This window comes from Mus pahari, chromosome 16 (assembly GCF_900095145.1).
Source record: "Mus pahari chromosome 16, PAHARI_EIJ_v1.1, whole genome shotgun sequence".
NCBI lineage: Eukaryota > Metazoa > Chordata > Mammalia > Rodentia > Muridae > Mus > Mus pahari.
The window spans coordinates 9,189,740-9,211,530 of NC_034605.1; the positions used below are offsets into that span (position 1 = coordinate 9,189,740).

The 21,791-nt window shown below is 46.7% G+C and overlaps 1 protein-coding gene across 1 annotated transcript; it reads left to right on the forward strand.

The window, feature by feature from the left end:
- The first annotated feature begins 11,996 nt into the window (after nt 1-11,996).
- On the forward strand, nt 11,997-12,919 carry LOC110334182 (calmodulin-4). Its single transcript, XM_021216048.1, has one exon. The coding sequence runs from the start codon at nt 12,130-12,132 to the stop codon at nt 12,574-12,576; it is 447 nt and encodes a 148-aa protein (XP_021071707.1). The 5' UTR covers nt 11,997-12,129; the 3' UTR covers nt 12,577-12,919.
- Nucleotides 12,920-21,791: the final 8,872 nt, after the last annotated feature.

Genomic DNA, 21,791 nt, shown 5'->3' on the forward strand with positions numbered 1-21,791 from the left:
GGCTGGGCAGAACTGTGGGGTGATGGGGGGCTGGGCAGAACTGTGGGGTCATGGGGGAGCTGGGCAGAACTGTGGGGTGACAGGGGCGCTGGGCAGAACTGTGGGGTCATGGGGGAGCTGGGCAGAACTGTGGGGTCACAGGGGTGCTGGGCAGAACTGTGGGGTCACGGGGGGGGCTGGGCAGAACTGTGGGGTCACAGGGGATTCACATCAAGAGGTTTGAAATTTTTATCATGTGGAAAAAAGGAGTTCTGAACAAAATCTTGCCAATGAAGTTCAGATTCTCAGGGCAGCAGATAAAGGGACAATCTTGAAAATATTAACTAGTTAATAGGAGACGGTAGAGTAGAAGACAGGGAAGGGGCAGGAGTTGGGGAGAAAGTACAAAATGGGCATATGGATTTTTAAAAGATTTATTTTTAGTGTGTGTGTGTGTGTGTGTGTGTGCGCGCGCGCCCACAGAAGCCAGAAGAAGGTTCTGGATCCCCTGGACAGAGCTTGAGTCACAGGGGCTGTAAGTTGCCTGACAAAAGTATGTAAGCTGGGAGAAGATCTGGGATCTTCCAGAGAGCAGGCACTTTTAACTATGGGGTGGAGCCACCGTTCTAACAGGTGACATTTGGGTTCTAACAGGTGACATTTGAGTTCTAACAGGTGACATTTGGGTTTGTGAAAAAGTGATACAGAGTGCCTTGGCGAATTTTAGTTGTGGGTAAAAATTGGCAAGCCTGCGGCATATTGTTTATGATTGTCCTAGTTTGGTTTCTGTTGCTTTGATAAAACACGGGCCAAAACCATTGCCTTAGTTGGGGTTTTAATACCGTGAAGGGACACCATGACCATGGCCACTCTTATAAAGGACAACATTTAGCTGGGGCTGGCTTGCAGCGTCCATTATCACCATGGGAAGCATGACAGAGCACAGGCCCGGCATCGCGAGGAAGAAGGAACTGGGTGTTCTACATCGAGATCTGCAGGCAACAGAAGGAGACTGTGTGCCACGTTGGGCATCGCTTGAGTAGAGGAGACCTCAAAGGCTGGCTCCATAGTAATGCGCTTTCCCCAACAAGGCTACATTTCCTAATAGTACCTAATCGTCTTATGGGCCAAACATTCAAACACATGCGTCTACAGGGACCGCTCCTAGTGAAACCACTACAAACACCTTGGAGAGGAAAGGTTTTATTTGGGTTACAAGTTACAGTTTAGGTAAACCAGGGCAGAAATTAAAGCAGGGGTGACAGAGGGACATCTTTAATTAACAAGCTTCTTACTAGCTTGTTTCCCTGTGGTATGCTTAGTCTGCTTTCTTCTACAACCCCCGACCACCACCCCAGGGGCAGCACTACTCACAGTGGACTGGGTCTTCCCACATCAATCATTAATCAAGAAACTGCCCTGTCGATATGATCGCAAACAATCTGATGGCAGCAATTTGCAATCTCATAGTGGCAATACCTCAGTTCAGGTTCCGTCTTTCCTGGTAACTCTAGTTTGTGTCAACCTGGCTAAAAGCTAATCAGGACAAGCTATCCCACGCTGGGGGAAACCTAAAAGATCTGGGGGAGATGTGCAAGTGAGCATAGTCTTTTGAAGCAAGACATTAAAAGGGCCCACAGCAGTGGTCATCAATATTGGGATAAGAAGGGGTGGGAGACAGGTGGGAGTCCAGGGAATTATCCAATATCTGCTCAGATAGAGCCATGAGCACATGAGAAAGTTATCATACCCAATGGGGAGACTGGCATGTGACAAATGTTAAGTAAGTTTACATTATACATATTTCACTTATGCTCTCCTCACTGTGCATGTGAGGTTTTTCTTCTCTGCTTCTCAGTTGCTCCATCTTTGAGATGGGGCTAATCATGATCACTATCCTGGATTTGGAGGAAACGGTTATTTACAAGGGGACATTAGGCATGTCCTTGTGAAGTGAGGGACCATACTCAGAAGGCAGATTCCTCCCCTTCAACCCTGCCATTGCAATGAGTGAAGAAAGACTGGGGTTCCCTGCACACCACTGACATGGACTAGGAATCCTCAGCTGTAAACAAGAGATTCTTTTCTGTGTGTGTTGTTCTTGCTATCCCTAGAGCTCCAGGCTCAGTCCCAAGTTCGGGTGTAACCAACTTCTGCTAGGCTTAGGGACGGCTTTTGGCAAAAGGACGGCTTTACTTTGAATCTAGTTAGGTTACTTGGTCTATTGATTTGATCTTCTGCAGCATCATCCATGACAAGGTCATTGACAGGATTGAAAAGGTAACGCCCATCTGTCACGGATACCTTCCTGGTGTTCTTCACACATGAATTGAGCCCCTACAACTGTGAACCTCAAACCTGGTCTATATATGGATGCTTAGATACCCAACGAGGCAGAAAAGTGGCCTGGCAAAGACTTGAAGGAAGAAGTAGGGTTTTGGTTTCATGGGTGGGGAGGGGATACTGGGAGGTAAAGAAGGTGATGGAGAACTTGCCTTCAGAGGCAATAGTGTTTCTCTCTTTAGTATGGGGCTAGTCCTTATATCCTCACAGGAAGTCATCACAGCCTCCGTCTGAGCTAGTTGACCTTTTGTTAGGGCACATCTTATCCCTACTTTATGAATCTGCATACTTGTGGCCAGACCTGCTAGCCACCTGTTTCTTGGTCCTAGGCTGACCTCAGAGAGAATCTTTAAGGCTTAAGTGTATCTTTTGCCCCCCCCCCTTTAGGGTGGCCCATCTCCCCTATCTTGAGGAATCTGTACCAACTAGCAGTCCTGGGACCTACTCTGCTCTGAGTGCTCAGGGAGTGTACACCAAGGTTAGAGGCACGTGGTTCTGGGTGGCTGGGCTGAGAAGGTTTGCATAGGAACATTTTCTAGGCCAGCCCCTTCCTCCACTGAGGATCCCTCGGTTATAACGGTGCCCCCATCTCCTTTCTCTTTTGACCACATGACCATGTTCCTTCTCATTTTCCTGAGCCAGTACCAAATCTTAGTCTCATTCTCTCTTTTCACTGTCCAAGATAGAAGCAAGGATAAGGCAGTGCTCAGTAAAGACTCCGATGCACCATTCCGTCGTTCCATGGTCAACTCCCTGTACTTCCCAGCAACTGTTGCGAGGAAGGTCTAAAGAGGTTTGAGCTAAAGGTAAAGATGGTAAATCACCATTTCACCATGGATATATCATCAATTACAGCTATATAGGGTTTCTGTAGTTAATTTTCAATTTATTTTTCTCCAATGGCCCCATAATTTATAAATGCTGGAGATTATTGACCTCTTTTTTCAGTTGCTATTAACTAAGGCTCCAAGAACTGTCATTTGTCCAAAGGCCCCAAAGTAGTAAGTCATGGGGTCAAATCATAATGGAATTACTATGACTCCTGGTCAGGAGTCTTTCTTGAAGGGTCAGGAAATGGATCCATAGTTAAACTGCCTGCCAAATAAGCATGAGGACCTGAGTCTTTTGGGTTGTTTGTTTGTTTGGTTGGTTGGTTGGTTTGGTTTGGTTTGCTTGTTTGTTTTGCTTTTTTAACCCAGAGCTGGTGACACATACTTGTAATCCCAGAACTAAGGAGATGGAGACTGCCTGATCCTTGGGTGGGCTGGCTCGTCAACCTCACCAAATTTGCAACTAGGCTACCCCAGGCTAACAAGAGGCCTATCTCAAACAACAAGGTCTGATGGCTCCTAAGGAATGACACCTAATGTTTTCCTCTAGCCCCCACATGCACACATATGTGCACACACACCCCAAACATACACACATGCACTCACATACACTATAAATATACACCATACAAACAATAAACACGTATCTCTCTCTGTACCCAGCCTTGGGGCAGTAAAGGCAGGTTAGCCTCTTGGACACCTCCTACTCTCCTTTCTCAGCCTGTATTCTCTATGAAGAAAGCCAGCAGGTACTGTCCTCACCAGCTCCTGCTATATGTCTCTGGTTGTGAATGAACCCCTTGGTCAGAGGGAATGTTGAGTAGCAAGCAGACCTGCCTTCAAGTTCCTGCCTGGAATTTCTCCTGGTGATGGGCTGTGTGACCTGGAAACTCTAATCTCCATAGACCTTTTGTTCCTTTCGGCTGCCCTTTGGTCAGGAAGTTTGTCACAGTAACAGAGATGACACCAGGATAGAAATTGTTCTTTCTTCTTTTTTTGGGGGGGGGCACTCAGTATTTTAGCATTCTCTCTCTCTCTCTCTCTCTCTCTCTCTCTCTCTCTCTCTCTCTCTCTTTTTCTCCCTCCCCCCAACATGAATTGGGGAGAATGTTTGGGAACTAGGAAGAAGGAAATAGGGATGGTGAATATGATCATATTGATCATATTTCATTGTGAATATATATATATATATATATATATATATATATATATATATATATATAAGAAATTTACAAGAATAAAAATATATAAAGAAATATTTTATCTCTTCAGTTGGTTGAATTCTTGATCAAAGAAGCTGCAGGTGAGATGAGCCAGTTATGTAGGGTTAGACGGGTTTGCCTCTTCTTTATAACTTCTGGGTTCCCAGTGACTTAAGTCCATCCCCGCTTACACTTGACTTTTGGTGTCTACCTACTTGCATTTAGTAATCTAGATGCAAACTCTCCCAAAGGACTTCTGTACCTGGGTCACAGCAGCCAACACGCTCTGGGCATCCCCATTTTTATCCAGTGTGCTATGGACCCATGGTAATCTCCATGTTTCCAAACATGATACAGAATCCATGGTCTGCTGCTAGACAGAAATGTCTGCTTTGCAAAGCCTTTACCCAGAACTTTGGGTTATGCTTTGAGTTCTACTGCTGAGAGCCATGCACGAACAAGAACACAAGGCTCACTGCGAGAAGACTGAAGAGGGATGGCTAGCTACCCTGTGACAGCAGGTGACAACAATCACCTGGGAAAAAATGACAGCAGATAGGGCTGCCCCAGACAGATCCCACAGGTACCTGTGCACAGTGCTACGGTGCGGCAGAACTGAGCATGGCTTTAGCTACTGGGTACTGCACCACCCGAGTCTCTTTAAATGACAAGGAATGAAGCATCAAAATGAGTTAATCTAGAGCAATGGCTCTCATCCTTCGTAATGCTGCAGCCCTTTAATAGAGTTCCTCATGTTGTGGTGACCCCCAGCCACAAAATTATTTTCATTGCTACTTCGTAACTATAATTATGTTATTGTTGCAAATTGTGATATGAATGTCTGATATGCAACCCTCAAAGGTATCATGACCCACAGGTTGAGAAACACTGATCTATATGATTAGACAAAATACTCCAGATACTTGGAAAAACCCTTCACTCAGAGATGAGTGTGTGGCTCAGTTGACAGAGTATTAGCCTAGCAGTCATAGAACTCTGAATTCAGTCCTTAGCATTGAACAAATGACATGTGGTAGTGTAGACCTACAACTAACATTCAGAATGCAGAGGCAGGGGAATGAGAGATTCAGGGTCATTTTAGTGAGTCTGAGACCAGCCCGAGTACACAGTCCTGTGTCAAAATAAGTAAATAAAATTATATAGATGTATATATATATTTTTATTTTATCAAATAAAAAATGTCTCCAAAAATTTCTCACAGAAAGTCCTGGAGGACTGAGGGCTGTGTTTGTGAGAGGGGACCCAATACATGGGCCCTGAGTTTGGGACACAAAGCAATGTGTGTCCTGCCAAGTTCTCAGGTATGTCACTGGGTAAGAGCGGGAAGAACTGCTCTTGCCAACTAACCCAACAAGTCCAGGCAAACCTCAAGCACTGAATAAATAGCAGCCCTTACCAGCCCAAGGCTTCTCCTCACCTCAGAACCCTAGGTTTAAGCTCCGTGAGAGTAGAGCCTCAGCCCTCTTCCCAGGGTACTTGAGGGTGGCATACTGTTGTAGCTCAAAAGTTGCCCTGGTGGTTGGATAGTGACTGGCGGTGCAGCAGGGATTTCAACTTCTGAGTCTTCACCTCGAGATCATTTCCTGTCACCTGTCCAGTTCTTTCAACACGTACATAGCAGGACCGTGAAGACACTAAGAACGAGGCAGGAAGTGTCATCCCTCAGGTCCGTGAAATTGGTGCTTAAGAAACCTGAGATTGAGCTGTCCCAGCTGTGTCCAGTTCTCTCCCATAGATCACGTCCCAAAATGATGAGGTGACTCCACCCAAACTCCTTAGTTGCCTGGAGAAGAGCCTGTTGTTCCTATACCACGGAAGCTCAGGGATGAAGAGAGTGAAATCAGGTTCCCGAAAGTCACAGGATACAGAGGAGTCCATGGCATGGTCTGTGTTTTCCAACCTGTTAAACTGGTTTCTTTGGAGTGTGTGCAAGAGTGTTTCTCACAGAAGCCAATCATGGAAGTACTGGGTGTTTTCTGATTCTGCTCCTAGGATAGAGATCTGTGAAAACAGGAGTCAGCTTTAACCATTTGTCCTGAACATCTGGGCGGGAGTATAGCAATCCACACACATTCTTCCAACATTTGTATACGCAAGCATACTTACAAACTCGCACACATACGTATGTGAGGCACACATTGGAATATGTCCTATAATACTACTCTGGTTTGCCTCCTGTTGCTATTATAAAGACTGTGACCAAAAGAAACTTGGGAAGAAAAAGATTTATTTCAGTGTATAGTTTGTAGTCCATTTTGGAATGAAGTCAGACTAGAACTCAAGGCAGGAGCTGAAGCAGAGACCACAGATGAAAGCTGCTTCCAGGCTTGCTCCTGGTGGTTTGCTCACTTTGATTTTTTATACCTCCCAGCTCCACATGCCTAGGCATAGCATTGTCCCAAATGTACTGGGCACTTTGATATCAATCATTAATCAGGAAACTGTGCCACCCTCCCCCAGGTTTGTGTGCAAGTCAATCCCATGGAGGCACCTTCTTTCTTTCTTTCTTTCTTTCTTTCTTTCTTTCTTTCTTTCTTTCTTTCTTCCTTCCTTCCTTGATTGATTTATTTTACTTATATGAATACACTGTTGCTGTCTTCAGATACATCAGAAGAGGGCATCAGATCCCATTACAGATGGTTGTAAGTCACCATGTGGTTGCTGGGAATTGAACTCAGGACCTCTGAAAGAGCAGTCAGTGCTCTTAACCACTAAGCCATCTCTCAAGCCCCCAGCATTTTCTTTTCTTTATTTATTTATTTCTTTATTATATGTAAGTACACTATAGCTGTCTTCAGACACTCCAGAAGAGGGTGTCAGATCTTGTTACCGATGGTTATGAGCCACCATGTGGTTGCTGGGATTTGAACTCTGGACCTTCGGAAGAGCAGTTGGGTGCTCTCTTACCTGCTGAGCCATCTCACCAGCCCCAGCATTTTCTTAATTGAGGTTCCTCTTCCCAGATAATCCTAGCTTGTGTTAGTTGACAACAACAACAATGACAAATGAATTCCAAGACTAACCAGGATGCACAGTCACACATATGCATATATAGATGCACATGCCCACATAAACAATATGTGTGTGTACTGCTGGTCAGCACTCAGACACCTGAGCACAGAAACACATGCCTGTGCACAGGTACACTTACATACGATCTTTGCACAAGACTGTCCTGTGGCCACTGTGGCCACTTTCTCTTCCTCCCTTCAGGGACGGGTCCAGCAGATTCAAGGAGGTGTTTATCTCTACTTTGCTACCTGCCGAGGTCTTTAGTCAGCCTTAATGAAGGGCTTCCATCTTCTTATCCAGGGACACAGTCATCCTCACTTGGAAGATTCCACCTCTTCTTGAGGAGATAAGCTGAGTGGGCATGAGAGAGCATACAGCCTAGGCCAGAGCCCACCTCCAATACCAGCCCGAAGGCACAGCCTGCCTTCCCCCTGTTCTAGTCTCTTCTGCTAACCACAGTCTCTCTCTCCTTCCCCACTTGGTTCCAGAAACTCCTTATCAGCAAACTGTAAGGTTTGTTCAGCTTCTATTCTCTTGCTCCTGTAACACCTGACACGTGTCACTCACCAGCTCTGGGCCCGGCTACCTTGCCTGGGACACATCTGCTGCTAGCCTCCCTTCTCTTGCTGAGCTGCCCGAGTTTCCTTCTCATGTGTCCCCCAGCTGTGTGTCAAGAAGCAAGCCCTGAAGCCCTCAGCTACTCAAGAATGAACACTCTTGAACCGGGCGTGGTGGCGCATGCCTTTAATCCCAGCACTTGGGAGGCAGAGGCAGGCGGATTTCTGAGTTCCAGGCCAGCCTGGTCTACAGAGTGAATTCCAGGACAGCCAGGGCTATACAGAGAAACCCTGTCTCGAAAAAAAAAAAAAAAAAAAAAAAAATGAATGAATACTATCCATTGTTTGTTTATCCAACAGCAGTCTTATGTGAGGTGTAGGTGTCTCAGGTAGTTACGAAACCAAGGCATCACTGTTCCTTCCCATAAAAATCACATCACAGAGCTAGGATGGTGTGTTGAACCATCTAATAAAGAAGGGCCTTGGTGGAAGTGGGTTTGGGTGTCAATAACACACTGTTCTCTTTCTCAACCTCAAGGCTGACTCTATGAGGTTCCTGCAGCATGGCTATCACTGATGACTTCTACCCTGGGAAGGTAAGCCACACTGTTGACACTGAGTCAGGAGACTGGGTAGGAAGGAGGAAAGAATCCATTTCAGTGAGTATACATGGCAAAGCATGCTCTATGAGAGGAAGCAGAGCCCAGGTGGCAGAAGGGGGAGGGAGAAGCCTTTCAGATGAGTCCCCTGGAGTCAGGTCTTTCCTGCTAAAGATTCCATTTCTTCATCACATAACAATGACATTTTTTTTTGCTGTGGCAATACTAGGCTAATTTTTTTTTTTTTTTGGTGGTACAGGGATGGGGGGGTGGAAGTTGGGGCCTTATGCATGCTAGGCAGGCACTCCATCACTGAGCTTGTTTTATCCCCAGCCCAGCTTGATTTGTTCCTTTTATCCCTCCCTCAATTCTTCTTTCTGAGTATGGTATGTGTGGTGTGTGTGTGTGTGTGTGTGTGTGTGTGTGTGTGTCTGTGTAGTGTGTGGACATGTGTACTCATTCATGTGGAGTCCAGAGGTTGATGCCAGGTGTCCTCTTTGATTGCTTCCTCTATTGTCTTCCTGTTCCAGGCAAGGTCTCTTGATGACGGTGGTGCTCATGGATTAGGGTAGACTAGCTTTCCAACAAGCTCCAGTGGTCCTCTTCTCTCGGCCTCTCCAGTGATGGGACTATAAACATGTACCTGGCTTTTTATAAGGGTGCTATGCTTTGAACAGAAAGCACTTTGACTACAGAACCATACTCTCAGCTTCATAGATATCTTTCTAAATAAGTTCCATTTTACATGAAATGGCATTGGTTAGCCAGGTGGTAATGGTGCTCATGTGTTATTGTTTTGTTTTGTTATTGTTTATTTTTATTTAAATCTAATTCACATTTTTAAAAACAATTTTAAAATTTTTTAATTGATTATTTTATTTACTTACATTTAAAATGTTGTTCCCTTTCCCAGTCTCAACACTCCATCCCATCCTCCTATCCCTTTTGCCTCTAAGAGGGTGTTCCCCCTCCCACCCACCTACTCCCACTTCACCCCTCTAGCATACCCCTATGCTGGGGTTTCAAGTCTCCCTATGACCAAGGATCTCCTCTCCCATTGATGCCAGAGTTTTTAATCTGAGTACTCTGGAGGCAGAGGCAGGGATCAGGGCAGGGGTAGGGGCAAGGGCAGGGGCAGGGCCATGGGCAGGGACAGGGGCAGGGGCAGAGGAGGCAGAGACAGGTGAGTCTGAGGCCAGCTTTGTCTACACAGTGAGTTCCAGGACAGGCAGCGCTACACAAAGAAACTCTATCTTGAGAAGAAGAAAAAAGATGGAGAAGGAGGAACAGGAGGAGGAGGAGGAAGAGGAGGAAGAAAGGGAGAAGAAGAAACAAATCAAAACAGAAGAAATGGTGATGGTTGGATGTTCATAATCTGCCAACATTCAGAGGCTTGGCCTACATGATTTATCTACATCGGCAAAGTAGATGCAATTTTTGGTGGTTATTTTTGTTGTTGTTGTTGTTCAAACAAGAAAGAATTGATAATGAAACAGAATGAGCTCCCCACTCAGGTAGATATTCTTTGAGACTTCTGCCAAGGCTAAATCAGCTTATCCTTGAATATGAGGTTTATCATACAGTAGAAACATCTGTTCACCTGAACTTTTTGCTTCAGTCTTAATTAATCTCCTTAGATACAGTAGGTGTATCATCTTTGTTTATAGATTGGGACATATTTGGCCAGATCAGCAATGAATCCAGAACAAGTAACAGCAAATCTCCTAACATTGAATGTAAAGTATTACTTAACCAAAAGCACATAATAACACAACGATTATTATGTATTTAGGTTTTAGTCACAGGCTCTGCTAATTAGATGGGAAGAAAAGGAAATTTCAAATATAGATGGATATCTTCAAGTATTCTTTAAAAAAAAATAAAGCAGCTGGATTGAAGGTGTTATTAAAAGCCCCACCTTTCCACCTTTCCTGTGTCTCTCACCCAGCAAGATACTTCCTCACCCTGCTGTCCAGGTTACAATGACATTCTCCACCCAGAACTGGTTGTCAGCTTCATTGAGAAATTGCCTGCTTAATATTTATTGAGGCCTCTGTAGTTTTCCAGCACAGGGATGAGATAGCAATCCTTCTTCAAGAGGTTTTTTTTTTTTTTTTTGGAAGTCCCTAACTAGAGCCTTTCTCTTTGCATCTCTCTCTACACCTGAGGTCCCCTAGACACAGGGTGGGTGTCAGGGTGGAGAGCTAGAGCATCAGGGTATTTCTGACTTCAGAGGTGCATTTAACTGATTGACTTAGAAACAGGTGGAATTTGTAAAGATTCTCAGCAGGAAAATAAAGAAGTTTGTTCCTAAGGCTGGGTAAGAGTGGAGGAAGGCAGAGTCTTTAGCAATTAAAAAGGGGCTTACTTGAACCTCATCTTGGGTACTACATGGCAAACGTCTACTCACAAGCGATGTTCCCAACTTTGGAAAGTCTTAAGGACAACCCCACAAGAGTGAGGTCTTGGTCTAAATCCAACAACCTGCTTCAGGTTGTACAGGGATGGGTTTCCTTCCAGAATGTAGACCATACACAGAAGGCCATGGGTAGGGGGTCCCGGGTGGACTAGTGTGCTTAGGGCTGATACAGGAGATCCCAACGTGCTCAAGTTCCTTTCATGGCTGTCCTGTCCTTGGACTTTGCTGGCCACATATTGCCTTTCAGTGAAGCAGCACCCACCCAGGCAAGACGGTCCGACCTAAGTTTATTTCCTTGCTTTGTGTATGGAATGAATATCTCTCATCTCCAATGGAGAACCAGAGAGTCCAGAGAACACTGGACTTAGCTGCAGAATTGTAGGACTCACTAGGGGAGATGAGAGGCCCTTCCTCTCATTTCTGATTTCACACTTCACCTTTGTTTTTGTAAAGGATGCCACAGCAGCAGAATGATACCCAGCTCCTTACTTCCTGGATGCTGAAGACAGACAGCCCCACCCTCTTTTCTTGCCCAGGACTAGCGAGTGCAGTGAAGGCTGTAGCTAAATCTAGAAAGACTTTTCCATCAACCTCACCCTTAGGACAAGAGCTGAGAGGGCTTCTAATCTGAACCCCACTAAGGACTGCTGATCCTGATCCCTGACAGCTTCTTTGACACCTGTGCCTCCCCCCCAGTGAGTCTCTGTGAAATTGGGGAAGCACTCTTGAAACCACCAGCATGGTCAAAGCCTCTATGAAAATCACCCACAGGGGAAGTGTGTCTAGGCAGATGTCCATGCCGTGGGGTGGTCTGCTAGGTGGGCCAGAAGAGGCTGGCAGGCTTTGTCCCATGCCCTCCAGGCCACTTCCTATCAACTTATCCACAGATCTTCTCATCCATTAAAATGATGTCATCCCTTGTCTGTCCTTCCTTGGGAGGAGCATCATGCCTGAGGGCAAGCAGAGGGTGGGGGAACCTCCTCCCTTTGCTCCAATCGCAGAAAAGGAGGGGGTTCCTATGCCAGGGCAAGGCTACCTATAGCTCAGCTCTTCAACGGACACAGCTTCAGAGCCCAGCAGCAGCCTTGAGCACTGGACCAGAAACTCCAGGAGCAGTAGACTGACGTCCAGTTGACACCAAGCTCAGAAGCTTTGTAAGGTACAGAGATGTCTCACGGGTTTACCAAGGAGGAGGTGGCTGAGTTCCAGAAAGCTTTCAATAGTTTTGACAAGGACAAGGATGGCCATATCAATGTCCAGGAACTTGGAGAAGTCATGAAGCAGCTGGGCAAGAACCTCCCTGAGGAGGACCTGAAGGGGCTCATCTCCAAGTTGGACACAGATGGTGACGGCACGATCAGCTTTGAAGAATTCTTGACAGCCCTAGAGAAGTACAAGAAAGGGCACAGAGCGGGGGAGCTGCGGGCTGTGTTCAGTGTCCTTGACCAGAATGGTGATGGCTACATCACTGTGAATGAGCTCAAGGAAAGCTTGTCCAAGTTAGGCGAGCCGCTTTCCCAGGAGGAGGTGGAGGGCATGATCCGTATGGCTGACGTGGACCAAGATGGGAAGGTGAACTATGAGGAGTTTGTGCGCCTCCACATTGAGAATTGAGACTGCTGGGTGCAAGCTCCAACTCGTCGTCTATCTGCCTGAGTCTGACAGGCACTTGTGCCTTCTTGTGGGGCTCTGCTTTTGTGGTGGTGTTAAAAAAAAAGAGAGAGAGAGAGAAGTCTGTGTGGTGTATGGGAAACTACCTCACGAGTGAGGAAGACTCTATTGCATCTGGATGCTGTGCCATCTGGAGCTGCTCACTGGTCCCCTCTCGGCCTGCTGAGACTCTGGTCAGAGGATGGTTTCCTTGGGTGTGTCTCTCCTCTCCCTCTTGCTGTAGAATGGGTGCTTCCTTCCTCCCAGGGCTCTTATAACAGTTTAAATAAAAAGAATGCAAATTCTGTGTGCATGGTGTTTAATTAAAGGGGAGAATCCCAAGGGCTTCCAAAAATACATTCTTTGGGGCTGCGATCACTTCCATAGAACTGGAGAAGCCTTCTGCCTACCTCTTGTCTTCCCTAGTTCCCCACAGGGAGGAAGAGGTATGTGGTGGGGGGGCGGGGAGGTCAGAGGGAGGAAGTGGTTGTTTTGAGCTTTAAGGTCTACTTGAGCTGCTGGGTACTAGTACCTAGCCTGGAATAGGCAGGACCATCGGCACCTTCACTGAGGAAAGTCACCCTCTTTCTTACACACAGCCCGTTGGGTGTTAACCTTGAGTAAAAACAGGTGGAGAATTGCCTTTATATTTGTGCCTCTGCGCATGTGTATGTCTGTCTGCATAAGCCCGTCTGTGTGTGTTGTGTATATACATGTTTGTCTATATTCTCCGTGTATATCCACATGGGTTTAGAGATGTATGCCTGTATGTGTGTATAAGTGTACATGTACCTGCATGCATGTATCCCTGTGTGTATCTGAATATATGCATGTATTTCTGTGTACGCATCGATCCTGTGTCTGAACTGCATCATCCTTAGAGACATTTTAAAAGCTGAGTCTGGAGGAATGGGATCCACTTTACAAAACCCACAGATAGGTAGCCATATGAGATGAGACCAGAGCATATTATTTGATGGGCAAAGAGATGGAAGTGGTATAGAGGAAGTGATGGCAGTTACACGCAGAAGGCAGAAATACTGATGCGGGGTTTCCAAAGCTGATAGCAGGGTGTTCCTGTCCCCACAGATAGAACACTGCTGGCTCTGACTTCTGACTGCGGCTTCCTCTTGGCCTTGTAAGGCTCTGATATGTTTTCAAGGATTCAGCTTGAGGGGTTCTTTCCAGATAAAAGGTGGAGGAGAAAGATGGAGGGCTGCCAGGGCTACCCCACCCCATCCCCACTTCTCCCACCCCCTGTCCACATCCAAGGCAAGCAAGGTCACTATTTGAACTTGGTCGAGGTCACTGCTGTCTGATTTTGAACACTACTTGAAGAGTCTTACTTGCTGTTTAACAAGCCCAGGTTCCTGCTCTCTCCTTCATGAAGTGGGATTTCTCCTTCCCCCTCCTCCCTCCTTCCCTCTCTCCTTCCTTTCTTCTCTCTCTCTCTCTCTCTCTCTCTCTCTCTCTCTCTCTCTCTCTCTCTCTCTCTCTCTCTCTCTCTCTCTCTCTCTCTGATTTTAAAGATTTATTATATATATAAAATCCAGTATGGTGGTATAGGTCTGTACGCCCACCACTTGGGAAGCAGATGCAGGAGGATTCGAAATTCAGTCACTCCTGGCTACATAGCGACTTTCAGGCTGGCTTGGGCTTCCTGAGGCTGTTTCAAAATCAACAAATGCAAAAGAGAAGCTAGAGAAAAGCTTGGCATTCATTCAGGTTTTGTTGAAAACTCCAAGAAGCTGTGATTCCCAGGTTTTCAGTGTCGAACATTCTTACTGGCAGGAAACTACCACGATATCAGAGGGTCATTTAGGGGTTTGGATTGGGTTTCTTGTATCTTCAAATCTATTTTGAAATGTTACTGATCCATGAAATCTGAACATCTGATGGCAACTGTTTGACTCTAAGGAGGACACAAATTGATTTTCTATATAAAAAAAAATTTCTACTTCATCTCTCAAGTGTGAATATTTTTGTCTAGTGCATGAGAATAATAAAGATGAAATTCAGCATGGCTGTTTCTTCAGGGAAGAAATGAGGGAAGCTTTCAGATTTCCCCTTAGTGTTTTGTTTTCTGGTCTGGGAGTAGACTACATGGATGGTAACTATTATACTCTCTGTACTTTCGTCTATTTTAGACTAAAAGTAATACCTGCAGGCCTTAGAAGATTAGAGATTACAGAGGGGTACTTAGACGGAAATCATCCTCCAGCGTAAGCCACACCTAGGGAGAATTAGATGGTAGTTTTTGCAAACTATCCATGCTCCTCCTGACCCTCACAATGGGAGAGCTAAGTGAATTCTCCAACTCTGAATCTACAACCTCTTGGATGACTGGGGAAAAAAGAGCTTGGATTTAGTTAACTAGGCATCTAATCTTAGCAAGCTTTATAACTGGGCAGGAGTAATCAGGAGGAGCTGGAGATCAAACGTCAGGGCATTTCCTATATAGCACCTTGCCAACAGCAGGAAATGTTCTCGCCCAGGTTAAATCTAGTTTTTCTTTGCAATAGGGACCCAATGCCCAAACATCTTAACACAAATACTCATTGGAAATGAAATTTTTGGGTCCTGCAAGAGGAAGTCTTTGCCCCACAACCTACCCCATGCTGGAATTGTACATGTGTACTGCCACACACTGTCTATGTCATGGTGGAGATCAAACCCAGAGCTCTGTGCACACTAGCTAAACACTCTACCAACTGAGCTACGCCCCCAGCTTTTCTACATTTTTATCATGTCATCGGTGTTACGTAGGAGACAACCTTTTCCCTTCTCAGCTTCAGGGATTGGCACTTACAAATTAAATGGTTGGAAGACAGATTAATTGTCAAGGCAATTTACTTTGCATCTATACAGAAGGGTCACATAGAAGAAGTAAAAACTCAAAGAAATGTTTAGGCTTGAGAGTTTACACACTATCTTCACAAAGGGCTGTAGATTATAGCAAAATGATGAGATGCAGGAAACAAACTTTGGGCCGCTGGGACAGTAGATTGTAGGGAGGTGTGCTGGTGGAAGAATCGATTATTAAGGTGTGTTATGTCAATCGAAGCCCATTCTTAGGCAGTCTGACCATGGAGTTGGATTAGCCTAGGTCTTCAGATGAGCAACGGTAAGTGTTCCCTCACATGCCTGGAGCGACACACAAGTGGCCTAGCAACATCCTGCCTTTCGTAAGTGGATGCTAAGTACTAGTGGGTGTTTATGAGGAGCCACTCAGTTTCGTAATACTACCTTGAGTGTGAGGGTATTAGTCAGCCTTCCAGGACTGTAACAAAAGACCTGTTGACAATCAACTTAATAGAGACAATCAAATTAGAAGAGAAACGGTGTATGTTGGTTTCAGGGGTTTTAGTCTGTGTTCTCTGGGCCTCATCCCTGTGGGCCTGGGGACGCACAGTACCTCTTGGCAAGGCTACTTCCTGCAGCCTAGAAGCAAAGAACAGATGAGGAAAAGGTGAGATGCCCCTGGGGCGGGGGAGGGGCACATTCCCAATGACCTAATTTCCTTCCACTAAGCCCCACCTCTTAAAGAGACAACCACCTCCCAAATGGTGCCTTTAGGGCATGGATATTTAGGGAAGCCACTGAAGATCTAAACCATAAGAGAGTAGAAGTGAGGTGTGCATAAGTCTCTGGAGTGAGTTTGGGGTCTCTCTGGCCCTATCATAGATAATGATATATATATATATATATATATATATATATATATATATATATATATATGCATAGATCATTTCTTAGGAGTTAATTTGACTTCCCAGAGCCCCAGCTTCCTCTGGCCCTGTAATGTACCTGGTCCTAGAGAGGTCCAGTGGTCACATCACATCACTGTGGCCTTGCAGCTGGAGCAGGGGGGACCTATGAGCTCTGTTCGTACCTGCTAGCACTCAGGAGAATCAACGTCTGAGGTAAGCCTTAGGTACACAGTGTCTTCAAGGCCATCCTGGGCTGGAAAAAATAAAATATACATATGTGTGTGTGTGTGTATGTGTGTGTGGGTGGGTGTGTGTATACACACACACATATAACAAAAAATGATAAAATTTATCTTAGAGGACTTATTTTTGACAGTATTTGTAAATTTCTTTGAAGTTTTATTTATCCAGCTTAGCAAATTATTTTAATCATAGTCAACTCACCTAACCATTGTAGCATGACCAGACAGACTAAAGTTCTCTGGGTTTTTGTTTGTTTGGCTTTGTACTTTGAATCTCTGATTTGGGAGAGCTTCGGGCTTGTTTTGACTGACTTGCAATCTTCCTGCTGAATGCTGGAATTGCAGGTGTGTGCCTACCCAGCCTACCCAGCTCGGAGTGCCTCTCTCAATTCGCAGCTGGTTTTTAGGCTGCTCGGTCATTATCTGATGGGTTCTTAGGGTCTAAGATCTGAATCACACACAGGCACCTCTGACCTTTAGCCGATCAGAACTGACCTTAACCATCTACTGGAACTGTCTCCGGTGAAACAGCTGCGATGAAAACGAAACGTGTGAAACCAAAACAAAATTTCCCCTGATCTTCCAAGTCACTAACTAGCGAACTGATTTAAGATGAACTATTCTGCGTGTTCGGAAAGCTATGTCTTAAATAACATGCGGTTTTCACTGGATTGCCCCGAGATTATTTAATCCTCATTATAGGGTTATGGGTGTGCTCCACCACACCTAGTTTATGCAGGGTTGAGACGAACCCAGGGCTTTGTGCAAGCTAGGCAAGCAGTCACCAACGAACCACATGTCTACCCGTAGTGTCTACCCCTCGGGTCCACACCCATCTTGACAGCCTTGGGGAGCCAATCCCCCCACTCAAAGTCCCTGTCTCGAATCTCCTCCCCGCAGCCCTTCCAAGCAGGGCCTGGCACACGGCTGGTTGCAAGGGGGGACTTTCTGATTGAACTCTCTTGGCCTTTGCACATTTCTTGGCCCAGTTGTACCTGGGTCGTTATCCCTGGTTACAGGGCCTGTTCTTTCCAGAACTCCAAGTAAGAAAAGGAACCTCATTGAACCTCCTCAAGCCTGACCTAGATGGTGAACTCTCCAGCATGCTTGCTGTTCAGCACAGCCTTCCCAGGGCACGCTCCGAGACGGCAGGCCAGCCTGGGTTCCAGTACCTCCAGGCACGCGCTCCAGTCTCGAGGAGGGATGGTTTTCATAATGTTGTCAAGGTAAAAAGGGATTGAAATGTGGCTGTACTCAACAAGAAGGAGAGTTTGAGGTGACGCTGGAGAGAGGGGCTTCTTTCTTGGACTCTGTTGCCTGAGAGCCATGACTATGATACTTGTGTAAGCCTCCATTTCCAGCCAGTCACTCCTTGGTTTAGAGATGTGGAAGAGTAACACTAGGTGGGCTAGATAAAAGGAAGGCATCAGGCCAGCAGGGTGTGGTTGTGGGAGCCTGAATTCCAGCACGCTGGTGGTTGAGGCAGGAGGACGGAGAATCGGGGGTTAGCCCGAGAGGACATGGAGGGGTGGGGATGGACAGCCAGATGGCACAGCTGGTAAAGATGCTTGCTGGCAAGCCTGAAGACCTGAGGTAGAGTCCTGGGATCGACGGTGTGAAGAGGGAGAGCAGCCTCCTGTAAGTCGTCCTCTGCCCGCCATGCCCAGGCCCTGACACGGGGACACTATCTCAAAAAAAACACATGAAATACAAACACATATGTAATAACTCGTACAGACGGGACTTCTTGGACCTAGTGATAGAATTGTAGGCTGCTGTTTTCACTGCTTACTTGTGCTCCTGTGTGTGTTACATAGGTGTGTCATGTATGTGCATATGTGTGAATGGACGTAAGGACCTGTGTGCAGAGGCCAGAGGAGGCTACCAGGAAACCTCACCTCTCATTTTCCATCTTGTCTCTCTGAGACCGAGTCCCTCACAGAACGAGGATTCCCCCCCCCCCCCCAGGCTGGCAGCCAGCAGGCCCCAGTGATCTTGTCTCCACCACCCTTAACGTTAAGGTTGCAGGCATGAGGGGGATCATGTTCAGCCTTCGTGTCGATGCCAGAATCTGAACTCTGGTCTTCAGAGTTGGGTGGCAAGCACTGTTAACCATCGAGACATCTCTCCAGCCTCCAAATTATTATTTTAAATATTTTATCTTTGTGTGTGTGTGTGTGTGTGTGTGTGTGCGTGCCACATGCCTGCAGGTGCCTGTGGGAGCCAACAGAGGATGATGGATGTCCTGAAGATGGAGTGACAGGCCATTGTGAGCCACCCGCTGTGAGTGCTGGGAACTTAGTTGGGTGCTGGGAACTCAGTTGTGCTCCTGCTCCTCTGGAATAGCAGCAAGCAACATAACCAGAGTGATCGCTCCAGCCCTCAATCCTGGTAGATGTTCTAGAGTCACAGGAACAACCTAGATAATTTCATCTGCCTTTGCACGCAGGCCCTCACACTCATTTACACATATGAACACACACACACACAGAGAGAGAGAGAGAGAGAGAGATCAAGTGCACATGCAAAGAATTCCAGGCGTAGGAGTGAAACAACAGCCTAAAATTCTATTCTATTTTCTCAGAAATTGGAAGGCCATTAACCGAGGCTCTCAATTCATACTCTCAGTTTCACTAAGAACAGACTCAGTTGTCCTGTAGGGGGCGAAGATGGCGTCTTTTTTAGTGACTCCACCCTGCTCAGCCCATAGGTGACCTCACCTCGCCCCTCCCTGGGTTTCTCTCTGGCTTTCGGAAGATCTGGGAAAGGGTCCAAAGGCCACTTTTGCCAGCCCGTTCTTGCTTATCTACAGGTGTTTGCTATCTCCAGAGACGAGCAGCTGCTCCCTTACCCCAGGTGCTCCCATCTCTACACTGGGGGTGGCGGCAGCTTCCCACCTCAGCTCTGCCTTTCCCAGTGAGCCCGCCACTGTGCTCCACTGACTTAACCGCATACCATCAGCCTCGGTGGTCAGGAGAAGAAACCTGAAGTTCTCGAGTCTTGACGAAGCTGGTCCCCAGCTGGCAACTTTGAGTAAGACTGTAAGACTCACGTGCCTCAGTTTACTCAACTGTAAAATGGGATGAAGGTTACCAGTCTTAATGCTGTAAGGACAGCGGGAGGGTTTTAAGACCTGTCCTTATTGAGGACATAGAAACACCTAGAAGCTTTGGAAAATGCCACCCATGTGCCCCCCCTATGCTGACTCCCCCTCAAACCGTAGATAAAGGGAGACGCCTGGGTGTGGTTGTTTTTTTTTTTTTTTTTAAGGTGCTTGCTCAGCCAAGATTGAGAAGGCAAGATTAAGAAACCTCTGCTCTAACTTGCCTCTGGAAACTATGACTATATGAGGCACACCCCACATCCAGCCTCTCTTTGGTCCCCTAGGCAAGTTGCCTCCGAGGGGAGGAGAAGAAAGTAGGGGGCAAGCATTCAGCTCCATGAATCTCCACTAGTGGGAGATTTGTGGGCTGGCCAAATAAGTTTGAATCACTTTGGAAGCACGGGGTGTTGCATTGGCGGCCCATTGCCAAAGCCCATTCACCACCTGGAGACAGGTTTCTGCCTGGTGCTTTTACCGATACCGGAGCTCTGTCTTCACATTCCCGCTGACTTTCCATCTAAACGGGCGCTGACTCTCAGTGTTCCCGAGGAGCCACATTCAGCCATATTTCCTTGCATTATTGGAGCCCTGTATCGTGACAGTGTGGCAGAAGTGTTGATGGTCCTCATTCACCTATTCAGTGATTTCTTGGGTGCTCCACATTCTTGTGGGACTTGGAGGACGGTCCTATACACACCTGTTCCTTGTAAGGGAGCCAAGATGAAATGTAACCATGAAGGAACATACACAGAATGAAACAAGCACCTAGTTATGGGGTCCAGGCCTAGGAGATGGCTCGGCAGACAGCAGAGAGGGGACGTGACACCACTCCTGCACAGTAGAGGTAGGGTAGCTTTACCAGGCATGGAGCACTCTTGGCAGGGTCCTGGGCAGAAAGCAAACAGGTTTGTGTGGGGTGGGGTGGGGTAGGGTTACAGGCCTGGAGAGATGAGTCCCAGAGCGCGAACTACTATGGAGAGCCTCCGTGGTCAGACAAAGGAATATGGAATTCTTACATCTCCATAAAGCCATTCACTGCCTCTGTAACCTTGTGCAGGTCAGTGATGCTCACGTGCCTCAGTTTACCGGAATCTAAAACAAGGGGTACGAATCATAGCCGCCTTGACTTTGTCAAGAGGAACTGAGTGAAGGAAAGGGAAGACACCCTCTGCGGCGGCGTCGCAGTGCCGTGAGATGAGACGTCTCAGCCGTTGTAAAAATATAATGCAAACTTGTAAGCCGATTAAGAAGCACAAGAAGCACAGCACTGACGTCTCTACACTCCTCATCTTTCTGACACAATACAGAAAAGAAACAATGTAAAAGTGGCCGAGGGTGGGTTGGGCTCAGGCCTTAGCGGAGGGCGGGAGAAGACTCTCTCAAGCCCCAAGAGCCTAAGGCAGAGAACAGAGCAGCAAAGAACGCATGTGGGAAGCAGGGGTGTGTAAACCTCAGAGGCCTGTCCCTAAAGTTTTACCTCCTAAGGGCTCCCCAACTTTCAAAATAATGCTAGAAATCAAAGCCTGGGGTTCAGGACATTCGCTTTGGTGGATGGTCTAGATTCAAGCCGCAGTAAAACTCAGAACCTCCTGCGTGCTAGGTTAAGTCATGGAGCTCTATCATCAGGCCTCCGGTGAGGTTTTAGAATGCCTTTGTATTACATTTGTTTCACCTGTGTGTGTGTGTGTGTGGGGGGTACGTATGTGCCACAGTGCTCACGTGGAGGTCTGAGAACAACTTGGAGGAATCAGTTTTCTCTGTCTGTGTGGGTCCTGGGGAGCTCACCCAGGTTGACAGTAAGTAAGTCTAACCACTGGGCAGTTTTGCTAGCCCTCAGATAAGATTTTTTTTAGTCAGAGATGTGTGGCCACATTTTGTGCTTTAGGGAAATGATTCGGGATGAAGTAAGGAGTGGCGTGAAGACTGCCCACACCCCCCACCCCGGAGGGTGGGGTGGGGGGTGAGTGTGGTCAATGGTGTCTGAGCAGATGAACACTCCCTGAAGGCTAGAGGAAGCATGAAGCTAGCCTGGGGAGGGTCTGGCTTTGTAATCGGTGTCCATGAGAGGCGCGAGCTGAGTCAGCGGAAGGGCTTCTAGGAACGGCCTGATTTAATAATCATCTG